This window comes from Macrobrachium rosenbergii, chromosome 24, assembly GCF_040412425.1.
Source record: "Macrobrachium rosenbergii isolate ZJJX-2024 chromosome 24, ASM4041242v1, whole genome shotgun sequence".
In the NCBI taxonomy this organism is placed as follows: Eukaryota; Metazoa; Arthropoda; class Malacostraca; order Decapoda; family Palaemonidae; genus Macrobrachium; species Macrobrachium rosenbergii.
In genome coordinates, this window is record NC_089764.1 from 15,287,621 (window position 1) to 15,313,719 (window position 26,099).

At 36.2% G+C, this 26,099-nt stretch overlaps 1 protein-coding gene across 1 annotated transcript; it reads left to right on the forward strand.

Annotated features, from left to right (window-relative positions):
• The first annotated feature begins 13,966 nt into the window (after positions 1-13,966).
• Positions 13,967-14,485, forward strand: LOC136851793 (uncharacterized). The gene has a single exon (XM_067126104.1). The coding sequence runs from the start codon at positions 13,967-13,969 to the stop codon at positions 14,483-14,485; it is 519 nt and encodes a 172-aa protein (XP_066982205.1).
• Positions 14,486-26,099: the final 11,614 nt, after the last annotated feature.

Sequence of the window (26,099 nt, forward strand, 5' to 3'; positions counted from 1 at the left end):
TGAGGTTTAATTGTAAATTGAGGTTATATTGCAAGAGAGCCGTACCATCCAGCTTTGTCGCGTCCAACACATCAACTATCATACACACCCTCGCTTCTGCACCATGTTACGTATATTCACGTTGCAAATCCCATACAGGAATGGGAGATAAAAAAGATTCATGGCAACGTCACACCATCCACAGTTGTAAATATGCTTCTATTTTCAGTCCATGGAATTCCACATGAAAGCGCAGTTGCGTTTAGCCTCAGGAGAAGTGGTTCATTTGGCATTTAAGGGGCATTTCCTCTGCTACATATGCAGTGCATTATGTACCTGTAATTAGGAGAGTGTAGTAGGTTGCTGCCAGCGCAGAGAAGAGCAATGGTCTAGCATTCCCATCACAAGAAGAGTAGGAGATAACCGAAAGATCAATAACCTTTGGAGCAACCTGTGTTTAGGTTAAAAAAAATATATATATATATATATATATATATATATATATATATATATATATATATATATATATATATATATATATATATATATATATATATATATATATATATATATATATATATATATATATATATCTGTCTCATTTTCATAAATTTCATTTTTTTACTTTTCCCCTTTTGTTTTAGAGAATCTTACGAGAAGAGCTTATGTCCTTTTAATTTTCTGCAAAAGAAAACTATCGTGCCGGTTTTGTCTGTCCGTCAACCCTCAGATCTTAAAAACTACTGAGGCTAGAGAGCTGTAAATTGTTATGTTGATCATCCACCTTCCAATCATCAAACATACCAAATTGCAGCCTTCTAGCCTCAGTAGTTTTTACTCTATTTAAGGTTGAAGTTAGCCATAATCGTGCATCTGTCGATGATATAGGACAGGCCATCACCGGGCCGTGGTTAATGATTCATGGGCCGCGGCTCATACAGCATTATGCCGAGACCACCGAAAGACAGATCTGTTTTCGATGGCTTTGATTATACGCTGTACAGAAAACTCGATTGCGCTGAAGAAACTTCGACGCATTTTTACTTGTTTATTCAGGAGAAGCTGCTAAAATATTAAGGAAAGTTAATACTACTACTTTTGTTCCCTCTACTGGTATTACTAGTGCTACCAGTTCTACTGTTCTGTTACCGCTACCGCTACACACAATTCAAGAGACAAGCAGACAGACAAACAACGACCTCAACACAGGCTCATCCTTCCAGCAAACTCGAAAATTCACGGCCGACACTAAATTGCTTTTCCATTAAAGTGCTCAAAACTTCGGTAACAGGCCTTATACCCATTTAGGAGAGAGAGAGAGAGAGAGAGAGAGAGAGAGAGAACAGACTTTGTTCATTTAAAAGGCAGTCATTAAAACTGGATTCTTTCCAGGTCAAAGAATCTTTGCTCAAATGATGGATTCTCGTCCCCGCCGGCAAAATTGGGGGAGAGACTGGGAATCGGGGGTTAACTTGGTTTAGGCGTGGGTGTGGATTTGGGAAGGTCGGGCTGAGAGAGAGAGAATGACTGGAAAAGAATTTCGAGGGATCGTTTTCGGCGAGAGCTTCTAGCTGGAAAACATCAAAAAGACTGCATACCTCTGCAAAAAATCAAACGTGGATATGTATCAGGATTCACCTCAAAATCTGATCAGTTCTTCATTGATTCATAGGCCACATTTCTGCAAGTTCCATAACATTCGCGATGTTTTGTTTGCTAACAAAGAGAGGAGAGAGAGAGAGAGAGAGAGAGAGAGAGAGAGAGAGAGAGAGAGAGAACGCAACACTCAAACAAGCAAATTTTTGTATTACCTCCAGGTAACATGGTCAACTGACGTAACAAGATATATCACCTAAACAAGAATAACTGTGTTTCTGTTGTGAAAAAGAACGTAGTTTGATGTTATGAAGAAACTCAAAAAGTTGATTTGCAAAACTGGCAAGAAATCTATAAGATAATTCAGAACAAAAGATAATCAAAATTCCAGCAAGCAAAGAATATGAAATTCTATTATTATTTATAATGACTTAATTATTACTAGGCACCACAGATCTAATGATTTAAATCACTGTCATGATATCGAAGCACATTGTATAGAGGGTAATTAGGACAAGAATAAATCTTACAGTTTCATTTGAAATTTCGTCTATTTAAATAAGGTAAACCAAAATGTCGTGGCGGGTGACAAGAGGTCTGGTCAGAATGCTTCGTATTTGAATCTAAAAGTTTAGGACTTTTTCCCTTGTAGACACAGGTAAAAATCATCAGCTTATAGTAAAGCCGGATAAGTTCTCTACTGGATGGCAGACCAATCCCTCTTCCACCCACACTTTCACTTCTTTTTTTTTTTTTCTCTTATTACAAATGGTTTACATCCTTAAATGTAAGTACGGCATTGCACTGAAGCAACCACGTATTTTAAAACAATGTTAAAATTCATAATGTCTTAAAGAATTGTTGTCTTTTATTGTATTCATTCTTACATTTAACGCAATTATTTCATATCTTTGTAATATACATTTTTTCATCTGTATATTTTCTGCATTACTGAAAAAGGGTAACGATAACTTATAATAAGATCAAGTTTTTTATTTAATACATATAAAAAGAAAAGCAGTTTAAGCAGATAATGAATATTAAAAATTATATATTTTACAATCAATAAAATCCGTAGAAATTCAATGGTCGTCGTCGTCGTCATCGGATGCGCGTAATTCAATTACAAAAGACTCCATTAACATAATCATCTCCTTCAAATCTTCCATCTGAAGTTTTTTCACATGCTTTTAGCATTAGCCCAGTTTTCCTTACCTTTTGAATGGCTTCTTGCAATAACGGTCTTAAAGAGAGACATAATTTTTGACGAAATCAGTTCTATGGGGTTATATTGGCAGTGGTACGGAGGAAGCCTGACGACCCTGACGAGCCAGGTTATCAATGACATATTCTTTTTCTGTTCGAGCAGAATGAATCTTCACCAATTGCAGCAACTCACACTTCCGCATGTCGTCTGTCAAATCTGCCCCTTTCTTGATTAGCCATTCTTTTATTGCATTTTTTTATCAGCTGTCGTCGGTGGCTTGTCAGTAGCAACAGAATGGTACGAGGCATTGTCCATGACGATGACTGATGAAGGAGGATGTTCGGGAGTAGCTGGGATTTGAACCAATTTTCAAACAATTTGATTTTAGCTGTTCTTTATATACTGTTTGTTTATACTGGTTCCTTCATGAAAATCGTTGTCCCCCAATGCCAAATGCCCTAGCATTAAAAGTCCTAGTTTTCGTGGGTCCGTTATTGTTCCTGAAAAAACTCAAATCCTATTGACTTGATTTCAAAACTGGCAAGAAATCCACACTTAATTTATATATAAGTTTTGTGTTAATTTAACAATAAGATAATCAAAATCTCCATTTGTAATATAAATATATATAAATATATTATTATTTATAATGACTGTGTGTGTGTGTGTGTGTGTGTGTGTGTGTGTGAATTTCTTTTACTGTATGCATATGAGAGAGCTATAAATATACATAAATTATACAAGTGGAAATAATCGGCAAAAATGAATCAGAAACCAATTATATTTACGTTTATAACTTCATATTACAACATGATTGGGAATATTTGATTTGGCATGTCTATATCGCACACAAACACACAAACGCAAAGGATACTGGTCACATTTAGAAGAAATGAAAGCAAAATCCGGGATAATTAGGACAACACTCCCTCTCTGTGTGCTTAATCCGCCTTTACCGCTGAGAATTTAAAGTTTTAAAATGACCAAAGTTTCATTTCCGGGAAACCGTTTCACCCACACGACATTTTGTTTTACCTATAGTTCTTCTCATGTTAGGGAAGAAGAAAAGAAGAAAAGGAGGAAGAAGGAGAATAAGGAGAAGGCGAAAATAAAGTGATAAATGACGAATGAAAGAAAAGGAAGTGGAAAAAGTAGAGGGAAAACAGGAAGAGAGTGGAGGAGGGGTGGAAATATTACAAGTGGAAAATCAGACTAAGATAAGCGTTTTGGGAATTCTGAAGAATTACCATGGGAAAGGGAAACATAAGGGAAGGGTAACATGATTATGAAGGGAAATATAAAAGATAGAGAGAGAAACACCACAAGAAGAGAAAGCCATTAATTGGCGAGAAAAAAATTAAAATGGTAGAGAACACTAGAATAAATTTCAGAAAATGTGACATATTTGGGCAGTCCTTGTTAAAAGTTGGGAACCAAGTTCCTTTACCTATTTGGATAAGCTGTGCTCAGATACTATACCTTGTTATGCCTTGGTTATATGCCCTCTAGATGAAATTATTCTGGGCGTCACTTTGTGGGGGAATATGTAGATTTGGCTTTTGCAAACAATACTGTTTAGCTAGATCAGGGCTGTACATCACAGAATCTTCTCTGCATATATCTTGAATACTGTTCGTCTGGGATGTTTAACAATGAACGGTATACTGTCACAGCCAGTTATAGTATGAAATCTTTAACTCTTAGACAGCTTACGGCAGAAGTGCTATTTTAAAAACAATATATTAGTGATAATGGAGTCGCTGGCTAGATGGGAATTTCCTGACACTATTACCCTTATATTAAGGAAAGCAATTAATTCAGGGATTCTTGTCACACTGGTGAAAAATTTTTTCGTTTCCGCTTGTTAGGGCCGAGTAAATACTACAGTGTCAGTTTCCCTGACACGTGGTCAGCGAGGGTATTGAAAAGGCCAGCTCGGTCAAAAACAAGAACAAGGCAGTCACTGATTAAAGCACAACTCCCCTCTAGCAGCCACTATCGCTGGACAGTATGGATAGTCAAAGCAGAAACAGATCTTCCCACCGCCAACATCCTCATTCTCAGGCCAAGGAAATTGTTAATAGCATTAAAATATAATTGTGTTAACAACAAATAACTGCAAATATGGAATATGAACAGTAATCAAATGGCTTGAAAAGCTATTCCTGCCGAACCACCCACGCAAATTTGGTGTTAATGCATTAAATACACTATGATATTATCATACGAACTATGATTAATTATTTCAAAAAAGCCCAGCAAAAAAAAAAAAAAGTAAGAACAATTAAAATGTATTCAACCTGTTTCTTTAGAAAACAAAGTACAGTAAATGACAAATCTCGGGCAAAGCCATAAACAATAGATTAAACTCGAGGGTGAGATTTGAAAGGTTAAACAAGGATTAACCTGGAGGGTGAGATTTGAAAGGATAAATAGATTTGGCAGCGCTTTTTTATTTTCCTGGTCACACCCTAGCGATCTTAGAATGTTTGAAAGACTGTAGTTATGTTGTAACTTCTTTCCCCCGCGTGGTACTCGTGTGTGACTAATTTTGGAACGAACGATAACAATATAAATGAATACTACGTGTATTGTTTTAATAATATAATTATAATATTAATGGCAATGATAATAATGAAAAATAAAATCCACAATTGCCTAGGATACATTATAATGCAGCGTTCATGATCAGAAATTATACAGCTGAAAACGGAGAGCTGAACTGTCTGTTGTGTTTTATTTTAACCATACATCTGTGGATTTTACTTTTTTGTTGAGTATCCGAATTGGTGTAATAATAATAATAATAATAATAATAATAATAATAATAATAATAATAATAATCAACACACAATCGCGATACTGAAGATAATAGGACAGCACTGTGTATATAGATGATGAGTGAGAAATATAAATTTTTATGCAAAGGGGTCTTTTACATCTATTAATAGAACTGTTCTCAATAACAGTAGTAGGAAAAGATTACAATAGTCTTTGTTATTCAAATGAGCATAAACACAAATGACCTACGGTTATCTGACTCAAATCCTCCGCTGTATCCCTCTTGAGTATCTATCCCACAAACTTGCTATAGTAAAGCCTCTTCCATGAACGGCCCCGGCGGCCCTGAGCTAAGGCCTATAGTAGTACCAATCTAAGGTGAGGGTTTAGGCGTGTCTAAAACCGAAAACACACGTTGCCATATCTTTAAGTTCTTTGTAGAGGTGGCCAAAGTCAAAGCTCTGTATTCCTTACTAATCCCCAAGGGAAACATTACCCTAAGGTCAAAACCTATGTCCAGTACAGATTATCCTCCTTTCAGACTCGGGTGAGGGGAATGCCCACCAAATTGTCTTAGAATCACTATATAAGTTTATTTTTCCATTCAGATAAATATTTATCATATGGTGTGTATTGGTATTAAAAATTCAGAGTTATGAAACAGTTCTTTTTATTCTTAACTTATTTATCAACAATCTAAAAAGAGACAAAACTAAAGGGAAATCACGGATATGGTAAATTTCATACATTAAACATTTCTTTATTTTCAGAAGCATTCAAGTAATAAATACAGTATATCTAATAAATAAGAATGATAATGATTCACTTTATTTCAGTTTGTGATCATATACATGTACAATGGTTTACAATGAGAACAATACAGAACAGCGTATAAAGACGACCTTTTAAACGTTTGTCTCCTCATCGGAAGACTCCTCATCTGAAGAGTCAAGACTTATAATAAATGAGTCAATATTTTGTCTATAAAATATCTTTTGCTGCAATGCAATTGCTCAACTTACGGCCTTTCAATTTTCAGGTGTCACAGTTATAAGAGCTTTAAGTTCCGATAGATTTGTCATCTTAAAATTGTTTCGTTTCGCTATGAAACTTTTCAGAAATTAGTTCTATCGTTGTATTGGCAATGGTAGGGAGGAAGCCGAATAATTTCATGCCCATTTTCTGCTGCAATTTTATCTACGACATACAAGGTTTTATTTTAACAGAGTACTTTTACCATCTCTAAAAGTTGACTTTTCAACATTTTCTCTGTTGGTTTTTGATAGAGATGAGCCACTCTGTAATGACTTGCCTTTTTGCTTGACATCGTTGGTACTTTTTCTACTTTCCTTGAATGATATGGAGCATTATCCATCACAATAACTGAAGCTGGAGGTATGTTCAGGAGCAACTGGCAACGAAACCATTCTTCAAATACTTCGTGGTTCATTTGACGGTGATAATCACCATCATTTTTTGCGTGAATGTATCAGCGTTTGGAATGAAACCACATGCAGAGCCTGCATTGTAGGATTATAAGTCGATGTTTCCTGACGGCACTTTAATTCCAGAAGCATTCTCTGATTTATTATCTTTCCAGCATTTCCCCACAGTATAATTCTGGTTAACAAAAGTCTCATCTAGATAAATTACATTTCTTCGGTTCTCTTTGACGTTTTGCATTTTTCTAGGAATCTTGTTCGCAAGCACTGCACGTCATATCGTTCCATCAAAAATTTTCTACCATCGAGTTTTGCGTACTGGAAACCAATTTCTTTCACTATTTTTCTTAAAGATTCTCTACCACCTTTGAAAATGTTCTTTCCCTCATTTCAGACAACACTTTGTTAATGGTTGGAATTTCTTTCCTCTCGTAAAATTGGAGAATTATCCGAAAGAAATTTGTCAGAAGTCATCCAAACCAGTCACAGGTTTTGATCTTTTCCTCTTCTTTATCTCGTAAACTGGGTTACCAAATAATTCTTGTGACTCTCGTGAAGTTCAACAGTAGCTTTAAGACGTTTGTTGCCTCAGAAACATAAAGAGTTGCATTCATTAATGGGTCTGTTTTGTTTCTCCATTGTGAAGTATTTTTGACACATTATGAATAATTTTCCTTGCTTGTCCTTGAATGACTCCCAGGAGAAACTCTGACCATCCATGACGACTGCAAAAGGCTGTATTGTCCTATAATGACAACTGTAGCTCATTATATACCCGTGCGCCTGGCCCGAGACACGAGTTCAGAGAAGTGCATACGAAAGCCACATTTCTTCACTTTATAAGGTTAATGTTAATGACTGGTTTAACACAATTGTCATCGGGCTCTGTGTACAAAAAGTCAATTCAATCATTCTTGGAGCAAATTTATTACTTTCAGTTACTAAACTACTCCACCTCATTAAAAATGTTAATAGATTGATGTTTGTGCCAGATCGATGTTTGTGTGCCAGATCAGTTTCAATGTAACCACGTATTTGATTTATTTTTTCATCTTATCCCGTGTATTTTTCTCCATATTCAGTTGACTGTTGTCTTGGAACAATATACACAAGAAAAAAATAACGTCAAAGATGGAAAAACATTTTCATACTAAAATTTCTCTATTTACAGAAAAGTTCAAAGTTAACCATTTAATCACATACATACACACACACACACACACACACACACACACACACGTGTTTGACCTTCAACTATGTTTCATCCGCTCACCTTCACCATAAAGGACCCAGCTTATAAGATTTGACCATTCTTAAGAGATTAACGAAGGGTTATTGTTTCTTAACTGACAGATACAGATGTCAATACTTGACCTGAGAATCGAGATTGTAGATGTGGCAACATGTATGCCACGTTTCGTAAATATGATATTGAAAAACTGTTTAAAAATATTGATCAATAACAACTTCATACATAAAAATCATGTTTAGTAAATATTTCAGAGTAATTCCAAGTTTTGTTATAAACAACGACCTAATTCCATGAAATTTTTCTTAGAATGGAAGTTTGGCAACCACTAAATGTCTCTCGTCCCCACAAAACCCTCACCTTAGATTGGTACTACTATAAAATTTCAACTGAATTCCTCCTGTACCATAGGGAGAAGTCTTAGCTTAAATGGTGGATGTTCGCTTTCTAAAACTGTGAGGTGGATTCCAATGAGGAGAGAGGAATAAGAACAGGCTTAAAATCGTTGAGGAAGGAAGACTGTCTAGCTTTAAAACAAGACGAAAGTAAACTTTCATGTCTTATAGGGAACTGGATTATTGCGATACGCGTTCTGAAAAAGTAATCGGTGTCTATAATAGTGTACACAGAATAATATATGATTGCAATTTGTATGAGTCTTAAAAACAATCTGACTATAAATAAGTTCTCCTTTCCTGTCAGTGATCCTGAAAATAATACGACGAATTAATTACCTGTTGGATTATTTTATAAAATACCGTATAACGACGGTTTGTTTCACTTTCCCTTTCCGTCTTGTAAACGTTTTAGGGTGTGGCATCAGCTCTTTTCCACACAACGCTGTCGTTGTTCTTCACAAATTAAACTGGACAAACAAACAAAGTCCCATTCAAACATTCCGGGGAATCATGTAAGTCCGACAGCTAAAAAATTCTCCTGCTCTCCCATCAAAGATACAATTTACAAATGATAAAGATTTTTTATCGGTTTGGCGATCAGGCATTGTAAGTTCAGGCACATCATATATCTATTATTGATCCTTAGTGAAAATTGTTTGATTATTAACAAACTCATGCGAAGATGCAAAGGAAAATGTGTAATCGATATTTGTATATAATTACAGAATAGAAAATGTCACACTCGTAATGAATGGATAAAAAAGTATAAGATTATATTAAAAACAAAACAAATATAAAGTTCGAAACATTTATCAAGCTTTTTTTCGACTTCTCCCAGAAAACAAAAGAAAAAGAAACTCGTGGAATCAACAGCCCTGAAGAAGTAACGCTTCACGACGGATTCACTTTGCTCTCACGTACGTCTACGTCATTCAGGCCAAAGCGATTTATTGGAGGAACTGACAAGAGGGAGAAAAACAACAACAAAGGGAGGAAGAGGAGAGGGAAGGAGGAAGAAGAACAAGAACAAAGGGTGAGGAAGCCAAAGGATGGAGGAAAGATTATAAGCTAAGAAACGAAATGAAAGGAATGAAAGTGGAGGTAAAACAGAAAAGTGCGCGAGCAAAAAAAGGAGGAAAGAGGAGGGAAGGAATAATGTACTAGGAACAAAGGAAAAGTGTTGGCAAAAGAAAGAGAGAAAGCTGTGGGCAAAGAAGGAACTGCTGAATAAAAGGAAATTAAAACGAAAAGTACAACAGAAAATAATAACTTCGGAGTTTAAAACAGACAAAGAAACGAAAAGGATATTATCAATAGGAAAATAATCTTAGAATATACTGCAAAATTCACTGCGTATATCTATCTACCTATATGTATTTCGAGAGGCGCTGGAGTTTACTTTACTGTATTCAATAGGACATTGCAATAAAACTCTCAAAATACCGTAACCAGAGAAAAAAGAGCGAATAATCAATGGTAGGTCGCCAAGTGAGAATTCTGATTCTTAACACTTACTTTATTTACACAAGCACAATGGTAAATTAAAGGTAACAGACCTCACTAAAATGAAAATGAGCAATAAATCACTGAATTGGAAATGAGTACATTAAGTAATTCCAATGTGTACATAAATGGATCATATACAAGAGGTCTTCAACTTTCAGGTACCAATACAATTATATCAGGCCGTTTTGGCTGACTTCTCTTGGCAAATCAGGAACACAGGAGAAACATCTACTTGGTAGATGACACTGACACCACTCCTGGGAGTGAAATAATTCTAGGTGAGACTACTATTAAGGTAATATCTCTCTCTCTTAGGACGAGTTAATACACAAGTAAAATGGATTTCATTACTCTAATCACATCTAACAAGGGAATGGCGTTACTGAATTAAATTATGAATTGTGAGAGAGAGATTTTGAGTCAGAGAAAAAGTTACACTGGCTTAGAACTAACCCCCGAATCCCAGGACGTAGCGTACTTTGCTTTTTTTTGAGGCTTGGATAATGATTCTCCAGGTGAGGTAGATCTGAACCACCTTGTGAGATGTCTGGCTCAAAGGTTAAAGTCCTCCAAGTGTATGGTAAAGTGAGGGCCTGTGGCTTCCGGCTCGATCCTCAGCCGGGCAGAGGCTTCAGTGGACTCAAGCAGAGTAACTGACAACCTCTGTTGTTGTTGTTTTAGATTTAGCTGGCCTTGTGCCAGCACGGGCTCTTGCTCCTAGAGCAGCCCGTAACTCTATGTTGATGATGAGTCTGTGAGATGGGTAGGTTAATGAAAACTTTATTATGATACAACCTCTGTCGTCTTGCCCTTCTTATGGCAGAAAATATGCCGCAGGTGTTGACCTGAGCCGCGTACCTGCAGATTAACGATAAAAGATCTTTCGCCAGTAATTTGAAAATACAAAGGGGGTTAATTAGGTTTGGGGCTTAGCTAGAAGGGAACAGTGATTTCTTCAAGGTGTTTTCCCTGAAGGCTCATTAAGTCAACCCTTGTCCAAAATTCCCTATCACTCCATATACTGTGGATCTCCCTATCCCCCTACTCAAATGAAAAATCCTCTGAATTATCAAGAACTATGTGATACAATGTCGTAAATTCATAAAAATATATATATATACATACTATATATAAAACTCTCACAATAATATCAAGATAACAGAAAATGTAATTTAAAAATAATGACTAGAATAAAGAAATTTATGGAGAGAAGAAAGCGTCGAGAAGCGAAAATAAGAAAAATAAATTCTGAAAAAGCATGGAGAGTTTAACGAGCTGGAGGTTGATGGCACACGACTAGATAAAAGACAATTGAGATAATTGAAAGGCGGAGTCGCGTTCTATTTACAAAGACTTTGAACGGTCGAGAGGGGGAGGAGGAGGAGGACGGGGCGGAGGAGGAGGAGGCGTTTCCGCTACTGCTGGTCATTTACTCCTACTTCCAGAATGCTAATAGACGACGCTTCTCTGTCGCCAAGTTTCTAAGCACTTTGATGGGAGAGCAGGAGAATTTAGCTTTAGCTGTCGGACTTCAGAGCATGATTCCCCGGAATGTTTGGAGTTCATGGGACTTTGTTTGTTTGTCCAGTTTGGCCGGAGGTCATTTGTGACTGAAGAACAACGACAGCGTTGTGTGGAAATAGGTAGCTGATGCCACGGCCTAAAACGTTCCTACAAGACGGAAAGGGAAAGTGAAACAAACCGTCGTTATACGGTAAAGAAATTTGTATAAAATAATCCAACAGGTAATTAATTCGTCGTATTATTTTCAGGATCACTGACAGGAAAGGAGAACTTATTTATAGTCAGATTGTTTTTAAGACTCATACAAATTGCAATCATATATTATTCTGTGTACACTATTATAGACACCGATTACTTTTTCAGAACGCGTATCGCAATAATCCAGTAAATCCCTATAAGACATGAAAGTTTACTTTCGTCTTGTTTTAAAGCTAGACAGTCTTCCCTTCCCTCAACGATTTTAAGCCTGTTCTTATTCCCTCTCCCTCATTGGAATCCACCTCACAGTTTTAGAGAAAGCGAACATCCACCATTTAAGCTAAGACTTCTCCCCGGTACAGGAGGAATTCAGTTGAAATAACCACCTCTATAGTAGTACCAATCTAAGGTGAGGGTTTTGTGGGGACGAGAGACATTTACGTGCGTTGCCAAACTTCCATTCTAAGAAAAATTTCATGGAATATAGGTCGTTGTTATATAACAAAACTGAGTGGAATTACTCTGAAATATTTACTAAACATGATTTTTATGTATGAAGTTGTTATTGATCAATATTTTAAACAGTTTTTCAATATCATATTTACGAAACGTGGCATACATGTTGCCACATCTACAATCTCGATTCTCAGGTCAAGTATTGACATCTGTATCTGTCAGTTAAGAAACAATAACCCTTCGTTAATCTCTTAAGAATGGTCAAATCTTATAAGCTGGGTCCTTTATGGTGAAGGTGAGAATTAGCGGATGCAAACATAGTTGAAGGTCAAACACGTGTGTGTGTGTGTGTGTGTGTGTGTGTGTGTGTGTGTATGTGATTAAATGGTTAAAAGATGTTTGTTGACTGAACTTTTCTGTAAATAGAGAAATTTTAGTATGAAAATGTTTTTTCCATCTTTGACGTTATTTTTTTTCTTGTGTATATTGTTCCAAGACAACAGTCAACTGAATATGGAGAAAAATATTCGGGGATAAGATGAAAAATAAATCAAATACCGTGGTTAGGATTGAAACTGATCTGGCATTGCCAAACATCGATCTGGCATTGCCAAACATCAATCTATTAACATTTTTAATGAGGTAAAGGAGTAGTTTAGTAACTGAAAGTAATAAATTTGCTCAAGAATGATTGAATCGTGACTTTTTGTACACAGAGCCCGATGACAATTGTGTTAAACCAGTCATTAACATTAACCTTATAAAGTGAAGAAATGTGGCTTTCGTATGCACTTCTCTGACCTCGTGTCTCGGGCCAGGCGCACGGGTATATAATGAGCTACAGTTGTCATTATAGGACAATACAGCCTTTTGCAGTCGTCATGGATGGTCAGAGTTTCTCACTGGGAGTCATTCAAGGACAAGCAAGGAAAATTATTCATAATGTGTCAAGGTACTTCACAATGGAGAAACAAAACAGAGGACCCATTACTAATGTTGCGAATGCAACTCTTCGTACAGCTGAGGCAACAAACGTCAGTAAAGCTACTGTTGAACGAATATGTAAAGAAGCACGAGAGTCGCAAGAATTATTTGGTAACCCAGTTTACGAGATAAAGAAGAGGAAAAGATCAAAACCTGTGACTGGTTTGGATGACTTCGACAAATGTTTGCTTCGTCGGATAATTCTCAATTTTACGAGAGGAAAGAAATTCCAACCATTAACAAAGTGTTGTCTGAAATGAGGGAAAGAACAGGATTCAAAGGTGGTAGAGAATCTTTAAGAAAAAATAGTGAAAGAAATTGGTTTCAGTACGCAAAACTCGATGGTAGAAAATTTTTGATGGAACGATATGACGTGCAGTGCTTGCGAACAAGATTCCTAGAAAAAATGCAAAACGTCAAAGAGAACCGAAGAAATGTAATTTATCTAGATGAGACTTGGGTTAACCAGAATTATACTGTGGGGAAATGCTGGAAAGATAATAAATCAGAGAATGCTTCTGGAATTAAAGTGCCGTCAGGAAAAGGGTGGCCGACTTATAATTCTACATGCAGGCTCTGCATGTGGTTTCATTCCAAACGCTGAGCTTACATTCACTGCAAAAATGATGGTGATTATCACCGTCAAATGAACCACGAAGTATTTGAAGAATGGTTTCGTTGCCAGTTGCTCCCGAACATACCTCCAGCTTCAGTTATTGTGATGGATAATGCTCCATATCATTCAAGGAAAGTAGAAAAGTACCAACGATGTCAAGCAAAAAAGGCAGTCATTACAGAGTGGCTCATCTCTAAAGGTGCGAAACCAACAGAGAAAATGTTGAAAAGTCAACTTTTAGAGATGGTAAAGGAGTACTCTGTTAAAATAAAAACCACGTATGTCGTAGATAAAATTGCAGCAGAAAATGGGCATGAAATTATTCGGCTTCCTCCCTACCATTGCCAATACAACCCGATAGAACTAATTTGGGGCCAAGTGAAAAGTTTCATAGTGAAACGAAACAATTTTAAGATGACAAATCTATCGGAACTTACTAAAGAAGCTCTGGATACTGTGACACCTGAAAATTGGGAGAAGGCCAAGACACGCCGAGCAATTGCAAGTGGAAGATGCAGCAAAAGATATTTTGATAGACAAATATATTGACTCATTTATTATAAGTCTTGACTCTTCAGATGAGGAGTCTTCCGATGAGGAGTCCTCTTAAAATCTCTCTCGTCTTTATACGCTGTTCTGTATTGTTCTCATTGTAAACCATTGTACATGTATATGATCACAAACTGAAATAAAGTGAATCATTATCATTCTTATTTATTAGATATACTGTATTTATTACTTGAATGCTTCTGAAAAAATAAAGAAATGTTTAATGTATGAAATTTACCATATCCGTGATTTCCCTTTAGTTTTGTCTCTTTTGTAGATTGTTGATAAATAAGTTAAGAATAAAAAGAACTGTTTCATAACTCTGAATTTTTAATACCAATACACACCATATGATAAATATTTATCTGAATAAAGGAAAAATAAACTTATACCAGCGAACCCTTCTAAGACAATTGGAGTGGGCATTCCCCTCACCTGAGTCTGAAAGGAGGATAATCTGTACTGGACATAGGTTTTGACCTTAGGGTAATGTTTCCTTGGGGGATTAGTAAGGAATACAGAGCTTTGACTTTGGCCACCTCTACAAAGAACTTAAAGATATGGCAACGTGTGTTTTCGGTTTTAGACACGCCTAAACCCTCACCTTAGATTGGTACTACTATAACATGAACAGTCTCTTAACGCCCCCAACTCTCTGTCTCTCTCTCTCTCTGTCTTTCAGCCTAAATGAAAAGAAAGAAACGGAAAAAATGAAGAGAGGCGCGTTTTATTGCCAAGGCTTTAAATGGTTGAGAGGAGATCGCGTTTGCTCAGATGTTAGTCATTTACTCTTCCTTTCAGAATACTAATAGACGACGCTTCTCTCCGTTGCCAAGTTTCGAAGAACTTTGATGGAAAGGCAGATCGGTGCAGGATCCGGGTTTTATGGCCTGCATAAACGGGCCGTTTGCATGTACATGGTCGTTTGTTTGTTTGTGTCTCTGCGCGTCAATGTGTTTGTAGTGATGATGACAATGGCTGGGCCAGCAGGTGTTGTGGTAGGAACTGGGGGAAAAGCAAAATAAAAGAAAGGAAATAAGGACAAGTAAAGAGCAAACATGAACTTGGTTGTCAGATCGGCATCCTTTTGAATATCATGAGCATAACCACATCACTAATTAAAAGATATCGCAGTGATCAAGCAAGAATTTCCATATAAAACGTACGTAACGCGCACACACGTTTCTTGAAAAGAGGCCGGGCGAAATATTCAGGAAACACCGAGGATGGGAAGAAAGTTCCCCATACCCATGCAATTCAAACAGAACGATTCTGTCATTTTCTCTCGACGTGGTTTGCGAATAACGTTTATCATAGCTGAACTGGTAAAAAAAAAAAGCAGCTTGATGTAGATAGGAGAGCATAAAAAGCTAAGCTTTTATTTTACATTCAAGTTTATTTCGTTTTTCGTAAATTTTGCCTTTTGATTTACCAAAATACCCCTTAATTCCATTTCTTTTATTCCACCAATGTTCATCTCTATCTCTTTCTCTCTTTCTGTCGCTTTTTAACTTGATCGCTTGGTCCGAGCCCTGAGGTACAAACTAGGCCTTATAATTCCTTATACACCTTACCACACGTACTGGGTGCCTCTGTGCAAGGACCTGTGCTGGCACAAGGCATCCTTATTCTAAACTACCCAGCCAACCAACCAGCTATGTCTGTCTGTCTGTCTGTCTCTCTCTAAACTGGACCTTTGCAATGGTTGCGATTCCCTCCTCTAATCCATAGCTCTGCCATCCCTGATTCAGTCCATTCCCAAGGGAGCTTTGAGCTTTCCAATTTTCACAAAGCTCTTTCTCACTCTTGATATGGCACATTCGTTACCAAGTTTCATCATCGTCTCCTCTATTCCCTCTTTCTTACTACTATTACTACTACTACTACTGCTGCTATTACTACTTCTTTTTCTTCTTCTTCTTCTCCTTCTTCTTCTTCTTCTTTAATGATGGATATAAAAATGGAGATAATCCTTTCCCCATGAAGTAATAAAACGGTCTTGATTAACGACGTTTTCCTTCCTTGAATTTTACTGCAGGGATTTCGTAAGGAAAGATTTTTTTAAAACTTTTATCGATGTTAAGCCTTGATCACAAGAAAATATCCATCTGAAGAGTCCATCCTCCTTATGGTAAAAAAAATGGTCAGTTTTCATTTCTTTAGTTTGTATTTCAAACACTTTCGCAAAACACATTGAAATTCACAAGAGCGCCAAAATTATTCTTTATTATTGTGAGTGCGACACCTGATTTTCTTAAAGAAGTTCGTGAGAGCGATGAAAATATAAATCGTTTATTTACGGGGGAATGTGTATCGGCTATGTAAATGCCGATCTAAGAACAATTTGCCTTTTCCTTCGCTTCTGATAAACTCCTACAATCTTCCCTTTTTAAAATTCTCGTAGTCCTCCCCCATCCAATCTCCCTTCCTTTCTTCGAGGGCGAAAATCCATCATTTAAGCTAAGGTTCTTGACCTGGAAAGAATCCGCACTTAATGACTACCTTCTCAGTACGCAAACTCTCTCTCTCTCTCTCTCTCTCTCTCTCTCTCTCTCTCTCTCTCTCTCTCTCTCTCTCTCTCTCTATTATAACGTGAAAAATGGCCCTTTTCCACACCACACTAAAAGTGGCCCATACGCCTCTGTCGCATCGCAAAAAGTCCTCTGTCTCTCTCTTTTTCTCTGCGGTAAAAGTGAGGAAATGAAATGAGCAAAGGAGAGTTTTATTGCACGGTTTTAAACGGTCCCGAGAGGACCGCCTTTCCTCATTTAATGGTCATTTTACTTTTCGAAAACTAATAGACGACTCTTCTCTCTGTTACCAAGGTCGAAATTGTTTAAAATGGAAGAAAAATGGAGAGAAATTTAACAAGGTGGTGAATTTCTCAGTCTGTGAGTAGAAAAGCCCATTTTCTTAGTCTTCTTATCACTATTATCGTCAACACTATTCTAATGGCAGCAGCCTAATGGTAGCAGCCATAGTAGCGTTAGCAGTGCCGCAACAGGAGGGAGAATAAGACGAAAAGGAAATTAGAAGCTGATAAAATCGCACATTATAATGTTAAAGCAGAATCCAAAGCACGAATTGGAAAACAAATGAAGAGCGTTGCTCAGGAACCAATCACCTGATTTTACAAAGTTGCTCATCTGCGCTTTGATTACTTCATATTTACCCAGCTCACTCTAATAACTCAGGTCAACTTTGGCTTTGCCAAATCATGAATGGTTTTAAGATTTTGGTCTTTCTTTCTCTGAACACGAAAATCACGAAAAACTGGCCCGCAGTTTGTAAGTGAATTTAGAAAAAATATGTGAAAGTTACGCAACTATTTACTCATATATTATATTTATAAGCTTTTCATGTAAAGCTGCTGTGATATTTTAAAAGAGGAGTTATTTATCATTTAACCTTGAAGTGACTACTTATGTAGTTTATGGGATTACTGGAAATTATAATTTCTTCTGCATTGTCCAAGGAAGTATAAAAAATTCCGCGGCCTCCCTTGGCACGTATAAAATGAATTTCATAATAGATTGGGCAAAATCCCATCCGCAGTGTACTCAAGGTGTAATTCGTTTAACGAGCTGATTGTTTTTGTGTCACAGCAATTCAACTGACTAAAGGGCGTCACATAAATGTCAGCGTAGGAAGACCCACCTCTGATCCGGTGATCCAACCCATGTTTGAGAATGAACTCAGGGTAACGTACAGTCGGTAGTCGGCAACCTTTGAAGATGTTCACCCTCCTCGTTTTCCTGCAAAATGGAAAACCAACTGTAGTACAGAGATTTTTAACCTTTTCTTCCCTCCACCATTTCCAGTTTCTATCACAGTTATTCCCCCTATCTAAGATTGACTTAAAAGGTACATGCCAGATAATTTGCATATGATATATAGAATCGTGAATTTTGTTTAAATAAGCACATGATATACTGCCTATATTTCCTTGTATTAAGTTTACGATGTCATTTACAAATATGATAGCAATAAAAAGAATGACAGAGTTTAAAATTTGAATAGTCTACAAGTAATTTTTAAAATTTTCGCAACTGACTACCTAAAAGACCAAAGTTACTAAAGCATCCTTCCATAAACAAAAAGTTCAGTAGAACACAAGGATATTGTAATTCACTTTATTCTGATGTATCAACATGCGGTGTAGATTGAGTTCATTTGGGGAAGTGGATTTGCTCCAATATTCTGAGATTATTCGATCCAAAGCCATAAGCTTAGCCATCATTACATGTCTTTTGTAACTCTGCTAGTTGTTTGACGTCATTCTGGTAAATATAACTAGAGTTGAAAAACTGTAGCAACATATTGTGTGATCTTTAGATATGTACAGTACAGTCGGCAGAGTTTTAATTCGTTGAAGGATGAATTTTGAAGCAGCTTGAGCAAGATAATTTGTTGTCCCAATTTTACCTCAGGAATATCTAGTCCACTATATGTGTTATAAACCAAGCAGCTGTCGTGGTGGAGAACGGCTGATAACGATTCTAGCTATAGAACCTGAATTCGTGAGACATATATACAGCAAAGTCGACGTTAATTTATATTTCTCTAAAAAGCCGGGTGGTCAGAGTCACTGTCTATCGTTGTCTCTAAACCAGGCAACGATTCGAATGCTGCCGGAGACGAAGTAGCATTAGTTAAATTTCCTCTTGTGTGTAAATTATTCCCAAGTTATAGTGAATTAGCTGTACGTATGTACTGTATATGTATACACACACACACATATATATATATATATATATATATATATATATATATATATATATATATATATATATTCAGTAGATATCTATACATATATAATATGCACATACATACATACATATATATGTACATATGTAAATATATACATATAATATATATGTATATATATGTATATATATATATATATATATATATATATATATATATATATATATATATATATATATATATATATATATATATATTTGCACACACACACACACACATATATATATATATATATATATATATATATATATATATATATATATATATATATATATATAAAGCACTAAACACCAACGCTTACTCCTTAATAGCTACGGTGAGTGATGGACGCTCATAAATAACAACGTACTTCCTTCCATTCCCCTTCATCATTCAACGTTTGACTTCTCTCCCCTCTCTGCGCTGTTTTTTTTATCCATCAGTTTCTTATTCTTTTCAGCGTCTCTGTCTCCTCCCATTTCCTCTTTTCCGTGTTAGTCAACCTTGAAGTTTTCGCGGGAAATTGTTTACAAAAGCAAAAACTGGTGGCGTCTGTCTTAAGTCATTTAATTAACCTTGCCGCGCTTCATTAATCTTAATCTAAGGATCCAGGGTTGCAGTTTTCCGCTAAAATGGCTCCAGGGTGAAGCCTGAAGATCGGAGACTGTTCATTTTATAATATTTCTTAGGTTTGAGCTATGCTTCAAAATTTTTCTATACAAGTTATTATTATTATTATATTATTGTTGTTGTTGTTGTTGTTATTTTACTATTATTATTATTGTTATTATTATTACTGAGAGAACTGCATTTAACAAGTACTCATGATTGCTTGACAATGTCTTAAACGTTTCTCATGCATAATCTATTCGATGAAGAATATGTTGTTTAATTTTATAAGGGGCTCTAGCAACAATTAAAATGCAAGGATGTCTTTTTTTTTTTAATTGGTGGTAATGCCCCAGCTAATACCTTCCATCACATTTAACAAGGTAATTATTGCATCCATGGGTTATTAAGTTTGAATAAAACACCAAAAATACTTGGTAACTTTTTAATACCGTTGAGGAATTTACTTATTCTGCAGCCATTATTATTTTCCCTGGATTTTGTCTTTAATTTTTAAAATCATGTCCAATTCTTTTGCCCTCGCTGAGGTCGAGATAGAGTCACATAGGTGACGCTTCCCCAAGATTGTTCCTCTGTGTTGCCAATTCCGAGGCTCATTCTTTGAAACAATCAATGTTATACTGGGTAAAAGTACCGATTACAATGAGATTACGGACGAGGAAAAATAATTTGAATATAGCTAAAAAACGTGACAGTATTTTTGAAGCAATTTTGATAGCGCTACATTCACAGTTTTACGGATGCTAAATTTCATGAAGACGACAACCACGTTTTGACAGTTTAAAGCACTACTGCTGTTTTCATCATTTGCAATTCATTGTCATATAATAAAACTATATATATATATATATATATATATATATATATATATATATATATATATATATATATATATATATATATATATATATATAATATATATATATATACATACATATATATATACATATATATATATATATATATGTATATATATACATGTATATACATATAGCATACAGTTAACGCGGACAACGCGTGAGCAATAAAAAAATAGTCTACGGGTAACAAAACCCACATTTTGATTTGCTGCCGCCCAACAGAAGCCAGCCTCTCCCACCCGGCCTTTATACTGTGTAAGCATGGAGAATGAAAGTACCATAGCCCGAGCATCGTGGCAAAGTGTAATGCCCCTACAGTCGGGACTTGGCATCTCGACCCTTTTCTTATATTACCTTTATTTTTGACAGCGTGGGTACACCAATATTAATATGATACTTTAATATTTGGGCAGAAAAAAATTATCATCCCAAAAGGAAACCTAAAATTCAAGTCGAGATAAACTGAAAGGAGAAACCTCCGAATGGAATACCTTCTTTGGCTTTTGCATGACACGAATGTATTTATTTTTGCTTTAACATGGTCGGAAGGGATGGAGTGTTGGGGAAGGTGAGTCGAGGTGAAGAATGGGACTTTGGAACTTTCGTTCCCAGTCATGATGGTAATGTGTTTTTACTTTTAAAGTTTTTAATTCAAAATTGCCAAATTTTTCTAAGGTGAAGTAATTGAAAAAGAAATATTTAGTATTATCAATAAATATTCGATATAAATTATTGGACTAATGGCTGCAGCCTTGCTGAGACGAGCTGGATACATTCGTGAGTAATCTACCTATAGATTTTGCTTGACTGGAGAATGCGTCTTTTTTCATGGTTTTCGTGGGAGGGAAAGGGGTACTTGTAGTTATGCAAAGTCTGAGTCCCTATAATAATAATAATAATAATAATAATAATAATAATAATAATAATAATAATAATAATTTCTATGTTCTATCCCTGAAATTGTCGAAATAAGTCAAGGTCCGAATCCACAGGAGAGAAGGGGTAAGAAATTAAATATCAGTAATGATTACGATATAGCTTAGGTTCAATTGGATTCAATCAGAGGTGCTTTAAAATATAGGTAGCCCATTTTTTCTTACTTGCTCTTGTGGGGAAGGGATGGGTGCAGCAAGGAAGGATTCCTACAGCGACATAAGTAGCGCTTTTGATCTTTTGTTCCCCCTTCACAATTTGAATTTCTACCTTCAAAATTGTCGGAGTTATTTAAGGCCAAAATCTTGAGAAAAATAAGAATAATAATTATATGATACAAGGGATATTAGAAGTCTTCAATGACAGAGTCTTTAGAATAATAACAGTGATAGCTCCACACTGTATGGAGTTGCTGTAACAAACAGGAACTTAAACGGTAACTTACAAAAGCTCATTTCGCAAAAAAAAAAAAAAAAAAAAAAAAAAAACTCTACACAGCTTTAAAACACGTGTCTTGAGTCCATTAATCTCAGACGCTTGAGGTAAAAAGGAAAAAAAGTAATTAGCTTCTTTACTTTTCTCCAGCCCTTAACTCCTACCAGAGACGCCGTAGAAGAAGAGATGAAAGCACCGAAGGCAACGCCAAAATGCAACACTTCCTAAAAAACGTATCTAAAAAAATGGCGAAAATACTTTTAGGGTCGAAGGGGAAGGAAGGATCTTAGCAAAGATCTCACTAACCTCCACCAGCCTCGCTGGGGTGTACCTGACGGTAATCCTTCCTTCCTTTCTTCCTTGCTTCCTTCGCCGGCCCTCCTACTCCATAATCCTAACCCGCAAGACTAGAGCTATTATTATTCTAGCGAGATGCCTCTCTCTCTCTCTCTCTCCTTCCAGACTTAACACACCTCCTTCCCCGCCCCCACATCTTAGAAGTCTTCCGCTAAATATACAGGTCGTAATCATCCGTCTGTGGGTGTTTTCCTTATCTTTCTTGAGAGAGAGAGAGAGAGAGAGAGAGAGAGAGAGGCTGGGGTGGGGGGATTAAGGGCTCATAAATGGAAACCATGATGATGTTGATGAGAGAGAGAGAGAGAGAGAGAGAGAGATGGGGGCTGGGGTGGGAGCCGGTTGCCTGGACGAGAAAATTCATGTAGGATACAAATGGAAACAATGATGATAGAGAGAGAGAGAGAGAGAGAGAGAGAGAGAGAGAGAGAGAGAGAGAGAGAGAGAGCTTTTGGACATGTCCTTGAGCTCGATTAATTGTTATCCATAAAGTTAAAGAGCTGATGCTGCTGATAGATGAAGGCCCATTAGTTAAGCATCTTCCTTCTAACTCTTCTTCTGCCTTCTCGTACAGGAACCATTTTCCTCTCCTGGCCATTTCCTGCCGGCTCTTGGTTTTTCGTCCGCTTCCATCTACTCCGTCCAGGTCTCCATTTTGAAAAGATCAAGCGCAATTTTCTTATCAGCATCACCGGGAGAGTTTCTTTTAACGCATTCTCGTTCCACTTTTTCTTAAGCGGGTTTTCTCCAATTTGTTTTTACTGCATTTCGGTCTTGATATATTTTTTTATTGTTTCATTTTCTCATTTCAGCAATTTCCCTCTTTTCCTGCTTCCTCGTCCGCTTGCTGGCCATAAACATCTCTGCCGTCTATTTCTAAACATCATTTTCCCTTATTCATTACCTACATTGTTTCTTCTTTTACCATTCATTTTCCTAAGGCTTATTATCCCGCCGTTCATTCTACTCTAACTGGATTTTCATTCTCCTTTTTCGTCCCTCTCCTCTGTTTTCTACCCTTTTATCAGTTTCATCAACTTCCCCCCAGATCACCTACGCGCACCCATAGCCACAATTACTCACATGACTCCCATTTCCTTCGTTAGCATTCTTTTCCAACCTGCGTTCATTTTTCGTTCAACTTTCGCTGGCCGTGGACTACGTGGAAACTTTTTGATGTTTTGAAAGCATGGCTCACAAGTTTCTCCTGGGCGATGTAAAAAGTGGTAGATAAAAAGTGTTATCAAAATATCTCGAGGTTGATTCGGGGGAGCGTGGTGCCAGAATGATGACTGGTTGTTTTTTCCCTTTTCTCATTATTTATTCCCCTAAAAATGATATGCATGTAATTATAAAATCGATTCTTTTTCTTTCTTTCGTAAAATCTGATAACTTAGGATTTTATTGCTTAAAAAGTGGAGCATAGGAAAATTGCCCAAAAACATTACTTTTTGTCTCTATCGTAAAGTTTGTTTTATCAATAAACTGTGATAATTCTGAATAAAGAATAGACAAATATCAGTATTATTTATACATGAATTATAATAATATAATAAAATATCTCCAGGTAAGTAAATTTCGGAAAATTAATGCAAATAACTACATTTCCCCTAAAAAAATCAATAGGCGGAGAATGAAATCTATACATTTTTATCCTTCACTAAAACTTGATTTTTTGAGCATATGAGCCAGACGAGCCTGTATAAAAACAAACAGATGATAAAATATGAAATAAGGGACAGAGAATTCTATACTTTTTCCCGTTCTCTGTTTCAGTAGGATCCATTACGAGTAAGGTTACATTTTGTCCATCTAGGTCTAATTATAAAAAAATAACTAGGTAGATGAATTTGTAAGTATGCAGCCAAGTGAAACATTTTGAATAAATAAAATGCGAAAACTATTGATACTCCATAAATCATTGTGCGTAAATCCATCATTTGATTTTAATAAATGTCAGAAAAATACTGAATTATTCAGGAATGCAAAACGCTCCCGAAAGCTTACTGATTATTAATTTCAAAGAAGGATTAATTCTGTCCACTCCCGATTCTTTTGTTTTTCACCGCGTAAGGAAAAAAAATCTGAAAAAATATAGCTTTATAAATGACGCTTTTAGTGAAGGGATTTTCCTGGATTTAGGACGGAGATTACTTTATGAATATTCCCATCAACAAGAAGCGAACTAAGGGAATGTGCTGTGGTTTAAGAATAAAAAAAATATTTATGAAGTAAACAAATGAAAAAATGTCTTTGAATAGAATCATATATTTACATTAGAGATGAGAAGAATTAATTTTCTTTGAATATAATAAAAATGTAAATAAACAATTGCTTTCATGAAGTTAGCCTCTTAAAATTCACGCAAAGGGGATGATTTAACACTTGAATTGAAATGAAAGCGTTACTAAATGTTTAGATATTTAGAAACGGAGAAACAGAAATACCCTTGCATAAATAGAATGGGGAAAACAAGCTTATCAACAGTTTTAATATATCATTAGCTTTTTTCAAGATTGTCACGGACGATGGATTAGCTTTAACACATAAAGCGAAATTAAATGATTATAATACTTTCATATTTTTCTATGCCAAATTGACATTTAATGACGAGTTTTTTTTTGCACTGCGCAGATGTTATAAAGTGATGCTGTTCTCTTGGGATTTATTATTTCTTTTTAATTTGCAAATCTGAGGGAACATGGAAGTTGAACGGAGACTTCGGTTTTGTGTCAGTGATAATGATAGAGAAATGATGAAGACGAAGATGAAAAAGAAGAACATGAGGGAGACGGCAATAATAATAATAATAATAATAATAATAATAATAATAATAATAATAATAAAAGGAACAACAACAACAACAACAAATAAAGAGGAGAGGACATAAAATGAAGAAAAGAAGGAGCAGGCGAAGAACGAGTAGGAAAGACGAAACTCGAAAATTCAGGAAAACATTTAAAGAAAATGAAAAGTGAATGTATGGAAAGAAAAGAGCCACATTCAAATAGAGCAAATTTCCAAAACCGCAAGAAAACATCACTAGATACACCGAAGGCAAAATAAATTCACGAAGAAACGCGCAGGTACGCACAAAATAATAAAAGTAAAAAAGTAAAGAAAGCGAGAATGAAATATAAACTGGCAAGCAAACAACGAGGCTTAAGTGCAGGAGACAGAGAAAAAGATCGTGTGTATTAAGGAAGCTCACTTAATGGCCTCTCGTAAGTAATGCTTAAGGGTATTAGCATCCTTTAAAGGATCCTGCGGTGCTGACAAGCCCTCGGGGGTTACCCAGGGCCCCGGGCCATGCCCCCAGCACCACCCCCTCGACGTATACCCCAACGCAGTGGCCGGCAAACTCCCCTCTTCCAGCGGGCTCACCATTTTAACTTAATATATATTACTTACCAGAATGGATATTATTTTTATCTCGGCTATTTCTTTACACTTACTTATATCTTGTAGAGGCAACATGATTTCTTTTTTAACAAACAGCCGTAAGTACGTACATGCTAAGACAGCAGTATATACACACGCACACACATATAAGTATATATATGTGTGTGTATCATACACGCACACACACCATATATATATGTATATATACTGTATGTGTGTATATATGTACATGCAAATATGAAATCATGTACCAA